Source organism: Urocampus carinirostris, chromosome 13, assembly GCF_059441175.1.
Source record: "Urocampus carinirostris isolate Australia breed hairy pipefish chromosome 13, RoL_Ucar_1.0, whole genome shotgun sequence".
NCBI classification, from domain to species: Eukaryota; Metazoa; Chordata; class Actinopteri; order Syngnathiformes; family Syngnathidae; genus Urocampus; species Urocampus carinirostris.
The window spans coordinates 30,548,850-30,562,629 of record NC_142361.1 but is presented as its reverse complement, the minus strand read 5'-3'; the positions used below and the strand labels follow the sequence as shown (position 1 = coordinate 30,562,629).

Below are 13,780 nucleotides of genomic sequence, written 5' to 3'. Positions count from 1 at the left end.
AATAAATAAAAAACAGCTACTTATCCTTACATTCTCCCTTCAAGCTTAGCATTTTGGCTGTTATACAGTATGTTTTCCCATCTTTTTTTCGCAACAAGTTTGAGAAGGACCACCAAAAGCAATAGGCTAAATCCGATAAAATAATTTGAAAGATCTAATTACGTACATCAATAAATAGCATGGGAATCTTTAAACACCTTCGACTAAATGCAGAAGTCTGAAAATTATAACAGGTTTTCCCTGACATATGTGCTGTTGCATCTAAAGACTCAAATTGAATAGATTGAATGGTAAAATTAACTAGTCAACATTTTGCCGTTTTCACATTTTAACATCACCTTTATTTAGATGTCTTCCACGACGTTAAAGTTCCCTTCCTGCTTCTTTATCTTATACCCGTTGGCTTATCTTTGTCCCTTGCATCGATGCGCCATTCATATGTCCCAGTGTTGTCTTGAAGCATCTTATTGTGCATTTTCAGGCTTTGGGTTAAAGTTAGCATCTGAAATTCAAACCAAACTTGAGTTTCATGTCCTATTCGGTGTATGCTTATTTGTTTCCTGCATCCAAATGAACTTCACAGAAACAAAATAGCAGCCAATAGGATTCTTGAATACTTATGAGCACTGTCCGCTGCTCATAATCATTTAATGATGAGTGCAAATCAGAATCAGTAAGAATGACAGCCACCATTTACTCAAACCGGGTGCAAGAGCAATATTTTCCGACATAGCTTATTCATTCTTTTGAGTTTTGGGGCACAACCTATCCTTGCAAGAAGATAAACACACTCCTTTGTAGCAGCGAAATAAACTAAGATTGGCCTTGGAACTGCTGTCAGCAGAGAAGGCATTAACGGTGAATTAGTGAGAGGTTATGCCAATCCTGGATTACAATTAATGTGAAATCATTAGATTTCTTCGAGGACTAATAGTGGCCAAAAAATGAAGGGTGAATAAAAGATGTATTAGAACACTTCTTACATGATATTTAAATGTTGACTGGATCAGAGTTCTTTAAAGGTTTGGCCTGAATGGTTCCTGATTTTTGGTCAATTTTAAACGGGGATAATAAAAAATTAATGACACATTTTTGTGACTGAACACCTGAACAGCAGTCTTGAAGTACTGGCTAGTCAGCAACCGGAAATGTTAAAAAAACAATGCACAACAGACAAAAAAACAGACAAAAACATGTCCAAAGCTGCAAAAAAAAAAAAAAAAAAAAAAAAAACCTCCTATAAGCCTTTCTTAAATTAATATAGAAAGGGATTCCTACATAAGTTGATTTATTCCAAACAATTTACAGGCTTAAAAAGGTTAGTTATTTTCGCCCTAGGCAGGCATGTCAAATATACGGCCCACTTGCTAGATACAGTCTGTTGGGTGATTTAATTTGGCTTACTGTAAAATTTCTGAGAATGTTAAAAAAAATAAATAAAAAAACTAGCTCATTTCTACCAAAAATTTGGATTTTGTCAATAACAAACCAAATGCGCCTTCCCTAGGCGCCAGTAAAGGTTTAAAAGAGCTTACGCCAAGTATGTTTTTCTGTTAAAGACAATGTATTGCAGTATTTTCACAGCTTACGTAGGTTGGGCCTAGTAGTTTGATCTAATGTTATTACCTGTTCACGACTAGATCTCATATTTTTTAAAATTTTATAGCTGTATGATAATCTCAGGCAAGCATAATATTTATTGCTCCTACTTGAGTTTGTTTGTGGTGACTTGGTTCAGATGTAAAATCGCCTTTAAAGTGCTAGAATAAGCAAGTGGTTAAAACATTCAATGACAAAGATGAAAAAATGTTTTCCCGTTGTTTGTAAATGTGTTGCACTTATAAAACATCTCTTATCATCTGTGATTATAATTTCTATGTTCGGCTACAAATGTAGGCTGAATGATAAATCATAGTACTGAAAAACAAAGCTAAATATTTGGCGTTATTTATTCAGCCCACCTGAAAAAAAATGTTTGAATTCGGCCCACGTGCAAAATGGAATTTGACATGCCTGTCCTGAGGGAACCAGATTAAAAAATATGCATTTATTTCCCTGTTCTTTTTCACTTTCGAAGCGTTTTTAAATAGCTCCACTAGGGCGGCGCTAAAGGTTCGGATGCGGCTCGAGAGAGGCAGGTTGCTGACCCCAGGACTAAGTAAAAAAAAGTGATCCAGTAGCACAAATCAAGAAAGTAACACTACTGCCCCCTTCTGGTGACAACCTGTGACCTTTACTGAACCATTGTTAACACATTTCTTTCTTTAGCAACATAAACGGAAGTGTGCGTAATCAGCGTTTTAAAAACTCTTTCCAAAATTCTGACAAATAGGACAGTGCAGACGGGCTTCGGCCTCACAGCTCTGCTTCCTTTTGCTGCGCTCGCCTCTTGTCGTGCTGGTGCTTGGTGAGTCCGTACTTGAAGAACTCGTAGACAGACCAGCTGATGGCCGTGGAGGGCATTTGGTAAATGACCCTGGCCTGCACCCCCTTGAAATAACCCCTCAAACCGCCCAGCCTGTAAACCGTCCGGAAGGCGTGGGCAAGGCCCGAGATGTGTCTGTGGGCCTCTTGGCTGGCCGAAAGGGAGCTGAGGGCCAGCGATTCCTGGGTGTTGAGGAGGGTTTTGCAGACATCTAGCGGCGTGGTGGCGGCGGCGGCAAGGGCCCCGGCCAGGGCCCCCGACAGCATGTGGGACGAGGGGTTGTATTGTCTGTGTGGGTTGAGGAGCTCCTGGAGGTGCTCGTAAGTCATAAAGTGGAGCGCTTGGAAGGGGACGTTCATGGTCAGCTGGGTGGTGTAGCTTCGGTAGAACGCTCGGGGTCCTTCCCTTTGCCACACGGCGCGAATGCAGTCCAGTGCGCCGCGGTACGGAGAGTTATACATCTGCATGCGCTGCTTCACAACTGGGAAGGATAGTGGATATATCCAGCGTGGCGGCAGTTCAAGACAAAGGAGGGAAAAAAAACAACGACAAAATGAGATAAATATAGAAGAGTCGCTTAAGCACAGGTTAAACACCAACAAAAAGCCCGATGACATAAGAAAAGCCCTTATGGTTTACCTCATTCTCACATTATTTTAAGTGACAATAGCAGAGAACAATGTTAGAGAATGCAGAAAACAAAAGTGATCCTGAAATATATAAAACACAAAAAAGCAGGACGAGGGGAATAACTCTTTGAAGGAAAATAAATACATTGTAAATTTGATGTTGCTATTGTGTTTATAGTTTACATTGTCAATAAATTATTATACTCATGGCTCTACGTATTCAACGTTTGTCACTTAAATGCTTAAATTGGAAGGATAGAATATTTTTTCATTGAAACGTGTGAAATGCGCAATGAAATAAACTTTTGTTTCTGGTACTGTGAATAAAAATAGTGTGATAAGTTTGAGCTGAGAAAAAGTAAAACAGATATTTATACCAATTTTCAATAAATAATAGGGTAGCGCGTAATATATAATTACAGCAAAAAAGTTTTTTCCATTTGTTCATGTTTTTAACTAATAAAGTCGAGAACAAGCAAGTTTATTTTTCAAACGAAAAAGATATAATGTGAGATTTATTATATATATATTTTTAATGTTTAATTTAACACATAAAAAAAGCACGTAGGGATTAATATAAAACGTAGGGATGTTCAGTATAAAATCTTCCAGACTGATACCATATTCTCGAGTAGTCGATACAGAGACCAGATATCAATAACACTACAGCATTAAATACCGAACAAAAAAAAATATTTTATTTTAAATTATTGATATTTTCCATTACCTTTGCCTTTATTAATGGCATACTATTCCCACAATTAAAAAGATGAATAAAATGGCTACTAGAGGTGACCTAATACAGGTATCAATCACCATTAGCAAGTACTGATACCTAGAAATAAGGCTTGTGTCCACACAAAGACTGATACCTGATATCAGGATCAGCCCTAAATGTTAAAAAAACATTTGTGTAACTTGAGATTCCGTTCTTTATTCAAGAAAATCTTTGAATAAGAAGTCTTAAGGGGATTCTGTTAAGTATTTAGGACCTCCTAATGGTTAAAAAACAATATTATTTTGAATTATAATTAAAAAAATAATAATTCTATAAATGTGCACTTTTTAAAAACACTCGTAGGTCAAGACATCTGTATTTACGTTACATAACATGACCCTCAAATTGAAGGAGCTGACATTACTTTCCGCAGTCTTAATGTATCACTTCCGACAGGACCCAAGTATTTGGACATAAGGGCACCATTTCCTGTGGTGTGTCTTGGGCAAGTACAGCCCGGCGTCACCCATCCCTCTCCGGAACCTTTAAATATAACCTGGGAACGCCCTATGTTTGATTTAAACAGCTCTCATTCATTTAGTTTTCTTTAAAAAGTGGTTTTAGCCTTATTTAGGACTGACATCAATATCGGATTAGAACAACCCCAACGCAGCACCATTTCCTGTGGTGTGTCTTGGGCAAATACAGCCTGGTGGCGTCCATCCCTCGCCAGGCCCTCCAAATATAACTTGGGAGCACCCTATGTTAGATTGAGACAGCTCTCATTCTTTTAGTTTTAATCAAAAAGTGTTTTAGCTTTATTTAGGACTGACATCTCGGATTAGGACAATCCTAAAGTAAACATGGGCTGACCATTATATTTCACTTTCCCAGATGACTGATAAATCAGTAAATATATTACACATATCTGTACAAAACAAACAAATAATGAATGGAAAATAAACAAGCCTTACCTTCGGTAGGGTTCATAGCTGCGTCGTGAAGCAGAGTGGCCACACATCCTGCAGCTCCTGCAATTAACACCACTCAAACATTAACATTATTTCAGATAACAAGGCCTAATAGGCTCAAATCAAATAATAAAACTCTATGAATAACCGACATTGCATAATTATTGCATGACCGTTCTTAGCCAATTGTCCAGTCATGAGAGACATCTAGTGGACGATACTGAGCATTGCTTCAATGAGAACCAAAACTTGATAAAGAGTTGTTAGGAGCGGGACTTACCTAGCCTCCCAATACTCTGGAAAGAGAGAAAGCAGGGACAACACGGAGAAGGGGATAATGGCATTCAGAATAACAGTTTCCACAAATGGGAAGTGGGCAAAATATATGTGTAACTTCTCTACAGTGCTAAAACAACAACTCCCATGGAGTTTTTCTGTTCAGACCTTAGGAAAAAAAAAATCAGCTCCTCTCTTTTTGTATCGTCATACAGCCCCAACAAATTGTGTAATGCTTAAACTTGCTGGTACCATTAGCCAAATGGCTGTTAGCGCCGGGATGGATCGCATCACTCAGTGTCTTTTTGAGTTTCTCGTAGCTGGCAAAGTAAAGGGCGTGTGCAGGCCCCGCCCCCACGGCCGTCACATTCAGGCCTCTCATTGGCCGCCAGGCTCCCTCCGTGGCCACGATTCGTCGGAGGGCGTCCATCACGTTGCGGTAGCGGGCCGCCGGGTCGGGTTGTAGGCTCTGCATTCTCGTCTGGGAAAGAATCGAAAAGTCGCGGTTAACAAAAAAGCTGCGATCATTTGTCGACAGTCTTGACAATAAAAACGATAATAGGAATAGAAACTTTGAGTTCATTATTAGATTGAAATACATGCGTTATACACCAATAAATACGGTATTTGACGATGAATTTTATTGTCGACTGTTGTCGTCAGACATCTTTTTCCAAAAGGAGTGAGGCATTTAACATGTTTACTATCTCTGCTGAGAGTCGCTTATGTGCAATAGCCTGTTTCGAGGGCTAACATACAGAAACGACATTGTCAATATAAACTACCAAAACTTCTTGAGTTTATGAGCATTTTAGTCTGGATACAGCGGATAAAGACTACTTACAAAGTTTGGAACGCAGACCCCGCGTCTGATGGCAGTATCTCATCGATATACAAACATTTAAAAAGCATGTCTGACAGTTGAACAGAAACGAGTCTAACTCGCCTCTAACATTCAAGTAACATTAAAGCCAATGCAGTTTTGATGACATACAATATACATTTTAAGGCGTATATTTCACTATAAAAGAGCTTGGGCTTATGCCAGATATTGCCTGACAAACGTATTTGAAAATCACTGCATGCAGTTCGGAGAACAAATGTCAGTTGTTAAGTACTATTATTAGACTTTGCAGTTGACCAGTGAAAATATTTAGCCAAATGCACATAATATTTGTTTCAATTCCTCTCCTGCTACAAATGAGCCAGTTCTTGGTTTACAGGGATAATAACAAGTTTACTAGATTTTAATGTATTTGTCATTTGCCCGTCTCTAAAAATGGAGGAAGATCTATTTATAGATGTATGTCTCAACTGACCGAGCACTGTGCCTGTGGTTTTAGATAGGGCAGTTTTATTATCATTTGCCACACAAATTTAGCATTAATTTGATTTAATAAAAAAAGGATAATTATTCGAATTTTCAACTAATTGTTTCAATAGTTGGTGACAAATTAACTATTAAAATAGTCCTCAGTTGCAGTTCTAGATGTATTATTGAATGAGAGGAAACAAAGTAACAAAGTAACAAGCTCCACGAGGACATGGCGAATATCCTGCCTGTGTTCCCACTGACCAAAGTTCGCAACTTTCTTTGTGTCGGGAAACGTAAACAGTGATAAATTAACACGACGCTGATCGTGTTCTCTGCCGGAGAGAAAATAACATTTTGGAAGCCAATGCTGCACACGATAGCAGAGTTTAGATCGTGATTCATCGTGTTCTCGGTTTACACGGGATCTGAACGGCACCCAATCAACGTGTTTGTGTAAGGTCGGGGTCACTAACCTTTTAAAAACTGAGTACTTTGTGGCTACTGATTAATACGGACTTTCCAGTTTCGTACACACTCCTGTAAGGAGAATTTGGCTTCAATAGCTTTTGTTTGTGTTACGATTGCTTGATTAAAGAAAAACTCTGATGGTAGAATTCTATAATCAAAAAAAAAGAAACACTTTTTATGTTCCTGCAAGTGTTTACATTTTTAAACGATCACATTTACAAGATTCCTAGGAATTTACAACGGACGATTAAATGGTTAGTCGTTTTTAGAAACAGCCTCAGGCTGCTCATGGGTTCTGTTACAAGCTCAGTGATCTCCATTATGAGGTAGGCTCAGTTGATGCCAAGCTCAATACTACTATGTCGTGAGGGAGTAAGATCTCAGTCATAAAAGGCAAGAAAAACTACAAAACACTAATGCTAACTCAAAATGCTAATGCTACCTCACAGGAGTTTCTTCTGAGCTTTATTAACGGCCTTGCTATTACTATGAGGTTAAAAGGTACTAAGGTATTAAGAGTTGGGGGTAAATTTAGGGCTGCAACCAACGATTATTTACATAATGGATAAATCGTCTGATTACTATTTTGATAAATCTATGAATCCGATTTCTTAACGACATTTTTGATTTCCTTCTATTTATTCCAATATTGATGTTTTGGATAGAAATGGTGCACAAAAAGAGAATATTTGATAAAACAAATAAAAAATCTAAGTGTCAATTAACTTGGCAACAATAATTGGTATAATGGCGGCGCCCTCTGGCTGCGGCTGCATCGACCCGCTACAACGGGTCAGGTGTATCGACATTTCGTTCTGTGTACATTGTTACAAAGAATGACAATAGAAAGGAAATTATTATTATTATTATTATTATTAACAAACAAAAATACATACAAACACATTACATTTTATTTATAGCACTTTTTTTATCCGCCCCAAAAAAATAACAAAAATGTAAACACACTTTTCAAAATGTCAACAAATGTGTTTTTTTTGTGAAATCTTTAAATATGATAAAATTCCCAAAATGAAAATGATTTATGCTTAAGAATCTTGTGTAGGGTAAAACATCTTTTTCTTTTTACTTTGTATTATGTACGTAGTCAAACACTGAAACGTGGAAACTTTCATGCCAATTATGTTTGTAAACAGTGAAACTTAAAAAAATGTAAGATAACCAATTTATAAAAAATAAGTCTTGGCGCCCTCTGACGGATCAAAGTGGTACTACAACTCTCAGTGTCACAACAGAATTGTGTGCACTCTTATTTGCGTTAACACGTGGCTCATAAATCAAGTAAGAAAATGGATTGATGATCTAATTAGTTGCCGATGTTTTCTATAATCGATTAGTGGTTGCAGCCCTAATTAAAATAACCTCAGGGAACCACACAAACATCTTCCACAAAAAAGGGCACTTGGTAATTCGATATACAATTCAGGAAGGGAAAGAATTTTCTTAAGAGCTCTTCTCCCAGTCCTCCTTGCAAATTCAACATCCATTTATGTCTTCTCGCCTCATTTTGAGTGTCTAATATGGATTATACTTAGAACCACCTCTGAACGGCTTCAGGTTGTATCCTGGGGGGTCTTATGTATTACCAAATGAAAAGACTTTCTATGCAAATTTTCCATCTTTTTCATTTATAAAAATCTCTAAGACCCATCAGTGGGGAGTTATTTTCATAACCATTCTTGCCACACCCAGGTGATCTTTAGATGCTACCTGTGAAAAAAGACTACAGGTGTTCGAGACATGGATGAAGGGTAGGGCGAGCTTCTTTTCAGTGTGACACGGACAGCTGACGGACATTTAGGTCATTCGGTCTGGACACAGTCCGAATACAACAAACAAAATATTGTTTTGAGAGGAAAATTCCCTTCAGTGTACTAACGTTTCAATGAGGAATGTTCAATACCACTCTTTTTGACACTGAGATGCAATTCTCAAGTAGTCATCCATCCTGATACCACTAGTTTTTCTGCAAAAAATGTTGAATATTTTTAAAGAAATACATATAGACAGCAACATATTTCCTCTAATATTGTATTCGTTTAAAGTATATTCACCGATCCTTCATCGTTATGTTTGTGACTGTAACATCATCTTTGAGTAACGATATTATCAAGTAAGCTAGTATCTGCATTGATACAGATACCTGGTAGCAGTACACACTCATCCCTAGTTCCCATATTAACCATTTAGAATGAAAGACATCATATAATGAACTTTTCGAATCAGTTTCATGCTCAGTTGTCCTGTCTCATGTGATGCAAAAAAGCGAAATGTCACGGCCTGTTCTAAGAAATCTTATCTACTTGTTTATCAAAAAAGTGGGTAATGGAAGATTAATACGTCAGTTAAAAGCTCAATGTTTAAATCCAAGCTTAAAACACACTTCTATTCTACAGCATATGAATAACCTATGTTTTATGTTGACAATTTCTATTTATTATTTGTTATTGCAACACCCATTTCAGCCTGGTCATCCTGGAAGGGGGATTACCTCATATGCAGTCCCTTCCCAAGGTTTCTTCATTTTCCTCATGTTGAAAATTTTGAGTTTTTCCTTGCTCTCGTGTTGGTTTTAGATCAGGGGATGGTGTGAAAATAGTCTATAGTTTGCAATAATCCGTGGTCAGTGCAGACCTTTGAGACTCATTGTGATTAAGGGCTATACAAATAAACATGACTTGACTAAAATTACACTTGTCTAATCTGGACACACATATTTGGTGCATGCAGATTTTCTAAACTGCTGTTATAAAGTTTGGTATCACAACTACAGTCCTCATTTCTATTGAATTATTTTATAAAGAAAGGACGAGTACTAATACTAGGTATCAGTGCCAATACCAGTACTTGTGTTATCAGCCCTAACAATGTAGTTGACACCAGTATCAGTTGCCTCAAGAGACTATTAAACTACCACAAGCCAGGAATGAAAGGAAAGCTGGATTGCCATAAAATTAGGAAAATTATTATACTACAATTGAAATATATTTACAGAATATTTTTTGCAAAGGGAAGAAAAGGAAATTTGATGGTGGTATTGGTATCGACGACTACTCAACATTTGGATATAAAACTGGAATTCATCTCTTCTACTCTAAAAGAATATAATCACTAATCAAGTGTTTTAAAATATAAAATTGCATTTGTGACTTAACTTTTTACTGCTATTGATCAGTTTATATATGTATATATTTAAGTTTTACTCCAACATTTTGATGGCTAAAGTTGCCATGTGTGCACAGCTCCACCCACCCTTACTGCTCACCCAATCAAATTGCTCTGTGTGCTTCGGTGGCGTTTCTTGCAGTTTACAGTTTTTCTGTGGGTTTTTATTATTGAAGAGCCTGCGGTTGTCTGAAAAAATGTATTGCTCGTGACTCCAAACGTGAAATATTTACTTGACTTTTATCAAAAGGAAGAGAGTTATTCAACGTTTTTTCATACTTATGATAGCTGCAATCGCTGATCAAGTGTTAGAGAACTTTTAAATTGACGTTGTTACTCTAAACCATTTACGTGCCATCTTCATATTGAGTTATATTAGTTTTTTTTTCAACATATTTTGGCCATTTTTGGACGTTGAATGTGCAAATAATACCGATTGATTTATTGATTTCTCAGGCACGGCTGATCACCAACTGTTGATTCACGTTAGCAACTTTATCTACATCATTTGCCCTCTTATGAAACAGTTAATGTTAATTACGAAACAGGCAGCTAGGGGGGAAATTTACTCCAATTCGTGGCAAAGAAAACTAGATAAACCAAATAAACTGGTGTGTTCATTGGAAAACAATGTTTAATGTTAGCATGCTAACGCGTTACCTAGGAGAAGCTAGCCGCTGACCTTGTGCTCAACACTGACGCGTGTTTAGGGTTAGCACGGGAGGCTAACGTGCTATGCTAACAGCAACGGAATTCTAGAATTTATAAGCCGAGAATGAAGATTCATTGTGTCGGTATTATAGTGGCTCCTTGTTCGGCTACCTTGACACAATCGATGGGAAACATAAGACAGTGCTCCATAATCCCGGCCACGGCTCCGGCCAACATGTGCGTGCGGGTGGAGGCTCCCTGCGGCAAGCCCTCGTAGTCCGGTTCAGAGTCATCGTTTATATCCTGCACGTTCCGGTTCAAGTCAACAGCCTGCAGTTCGCTTTCTCCTCCGATCCGAGGTGACAAGCTCCCCACGATACTTTCCGAAACTCCCAAGAACCTGCCCCCCAACCATCGAACTTCTGCTCCGGCAGATGCACCAGCAACTCCGGGCTCGTTGCCTGCGGACTCCGCTGTCATCCGACGCCGCCTTAAAAATCCATCCGCTTCCATGAGAAACCGAACGGCTAGGGGAAGGGGGCTTTACGGACACGCGTAAAAGTCTTAAAATGTCCGATTTGGCACCGAGGTTTTGCATTCCCTTTGGCGGGCTTTGGTAGCTTGTGTCCCCGCTACCGCATTCCCACTTGCGCCGTCGCTACCCAACCGCAGCCTAGCAAGGCCGAGGAAGGACGGAAACACGGAAGTACGACACAAGGCGAGCGGTGAAGATGATTGGCTCCGACAGACATGTCCTCCGCGCGCCATTGGCTGAGAGATCTGTCGTTCAAAATAGAGACTGCCCAACTCTATAGGTTAAGTAATGTATGAGGCCCGAGTAGAGTTTGGCCTTGTTTCTTCATACTGTACGAGTCAACCTTTAAAGGGACAGGGTGTGCGTGAACGTGCACCTCCTAGTGCACGGCTTGGCATGGCAACCCAACTGTTGAAAGAGCCATGTTGGACCAAAGGAAAACAAATATATATATATATCTTTGGTCTTATGATGGGGGCCTTATGGGCTTAATTTTCAGTGTCAGGTTGGGAAGACCGAAGGGGATGGAATCTTGAATGAGTGAATGAAAACTTTTATTTCAAAAATTAAAATAAAAACAGGACAAAAACAATGAGTCAACAACAAAATAATGTCACATAACATGTTCGAAAAGGGGTAGTCAGAAGCAGATGCTTATTTTTCCTACCCCTTTATCTTCCCTATTAAATACATTTTACAAATCCTCCTTTCCTCTTATGTCTAATATAACAAAATCTCATGGATGTACTTATTACATAGGTCAGATATCAATAATTATAATAATTACAATAATCACAGATTTTATACACTAATCTTCGCAATACCCATCCCTCAACGTCATAATTCGCCTAGTTACCAAATGTCACTGCGGCACCAATGATAATAACAACAATAACAATAAAAATAATATTTATAATAACAGTTCTGATATAATAAGAGCAACAATAACAACAAGTTAACCATAGTTTTAAACGCAGTATTTCCAATCTCCCTCATATCCCATTTTCTTCATCCCTGTATTTCGCCAGTAATGCTTTTTTTGTATTTAAATTTGAACACATGAATAGTTGGACATTGTTTGATCTCATCTTGTAAATTATTCCAAAGTTTGACTCCACACACAGACACACACATACTTTTCCTGGTTGCTCTCACCTTTGGGATTTTACATTTACTACAACCCCTCAAGTTATAATTTCCTTTTTTCCGAGTGAATAATTTTTGTATGTTTTCTGGAACTATGTTTTTGTTGACCTTAAATAACAGTTGTGAATCTTTGGTGAATGTGAGTGTGTTCTTGACTCCAGCCGCCTTACATGAGGGGGATATAGCTTAGATAGATAGATAGATAGATAGATAGATGGATAAATAGATAGATAGATAGATAGATAGATAGATGGATAGAAAAATAGATGGATAGATTGATAGAGATAAATCTCATCTCATCTCATCTCATTAGCTACACCGCTTATCCTCAGTAGGGTCGCGGGGGTGCTGGAGCCCATCCCAGCAATCATCGGGCAGTGGGCAGGGGACACCCTGAATTGGTTGCCAGCCAATCGCTCCCAATTGGCCCCGCCCACGTGGCGCCAGCTGCGGCTCGTTGACAGATTGGCTTTCTTTCTATTTAAGCTCAGTCCTCTCACTCACCTTTGGTCAGTCCGTCAACAAACCTTTGCCCCGCAAGACGTGGGTTTTGACTCGGTTCTGTTTCCTGTTGGTATTTCCTGTCCGGTCTTGTTCCCGTTTATTTTGTCCTGTTTGATATCGGTTTCCAGTTTCTTTCCCGTCTAGTTTGTCCTGTTTAATTTCGATATCCCTTTTTGATATCAATCCTGTCTGTCTCGTCCTATCCAGTATCAACCCCATCCGTCCGATATCTGCTTGGGCAATTGGTATCAATCTCGTCGGCCTCTGGTTTCCTGTCATTCCACGCCAGACCGCTGCCTAACGTACATGACTCCCCATTTCCCGTAAAATAAAAGGCTTGTGTGAGAACCGTCACACATTTGGGTCCTGATCCTGTCCCGGTTCATGACAATTAAGTATATTGTGTAGTTGTATCATCAAGAATATTCAATATTATACGTTTGTATTATCTATTTGGTCTTCGCAATGGGGAGAAAAACAGATCCATGTATGATTGCCCTGTTATGTCAAATTATTTTTTTAATATAAAATTGTTGCAGAGGGAAAGGAATTCTCTGTACTAACGGTATCAGTGTGTGGTATTGGTATGGATAACCACACAATATTTGCACATCAGTCTATGAAAATGTACCATCGAACATTGTTGATCATTGAGAGAATCCGGTGATCTGTTGAATTGATTATTTTATAAGATGACCAAATTGGGAAAATGTCAAGAATGGGATTTAATTGGGTTCATTTATGAAAAGAAAGTGCTCAGCTTGGCGATCATATAAGCATCGTACTGATTAGAATCATTGCATCTTCAGATAACTCTATCAGATAATGAAGAGTACTTCAAGATGTCAGTTCATTGACTGCAGGCCATCTGTTTCTCTCCCGAGAGACTAAGAAGTCCTCTCCTTTAGCAAGAGATGCTATTGTATTCTGTTGTAGTGCCGCCTTAATAGCATAATTGA

The 13,780-nt window shown here is 38.5% G+C and overlaps 1 protein-coding gene across 1 annotated transcript; it reads right to left on the bottom strand.

Moving 5' to 3' along the window:
* Positions 1–606: 606 nt before the first annotated feature.
* slc25a28 (solute carrier family 25 member 28) lies at positions 607–11,322 on the bottom strand. Its single transcript, XM_088351434.1, has 4 exons — positions 10,808–11,322; positions 5,272–5,500; positions 4,747–4,803; positions 607–2,906 (listed from the first exon to the last, which is right to left on the bottom strand). The coding sequence occupies exons 1-4, from the start codon at positions 11,147–11,149 to the stop codon at positions 2,356–2,358; spliced, it is 1,179 nt and encodes a 392-aa protein (XP_088207560.1). The 5' UTR covers positions 11,150–11,322; the 3' UTR covers positions 607–2,355.
* Between the last annotated feature and the right edge of the window lie 2,458 nt (positions 11,323–13,780).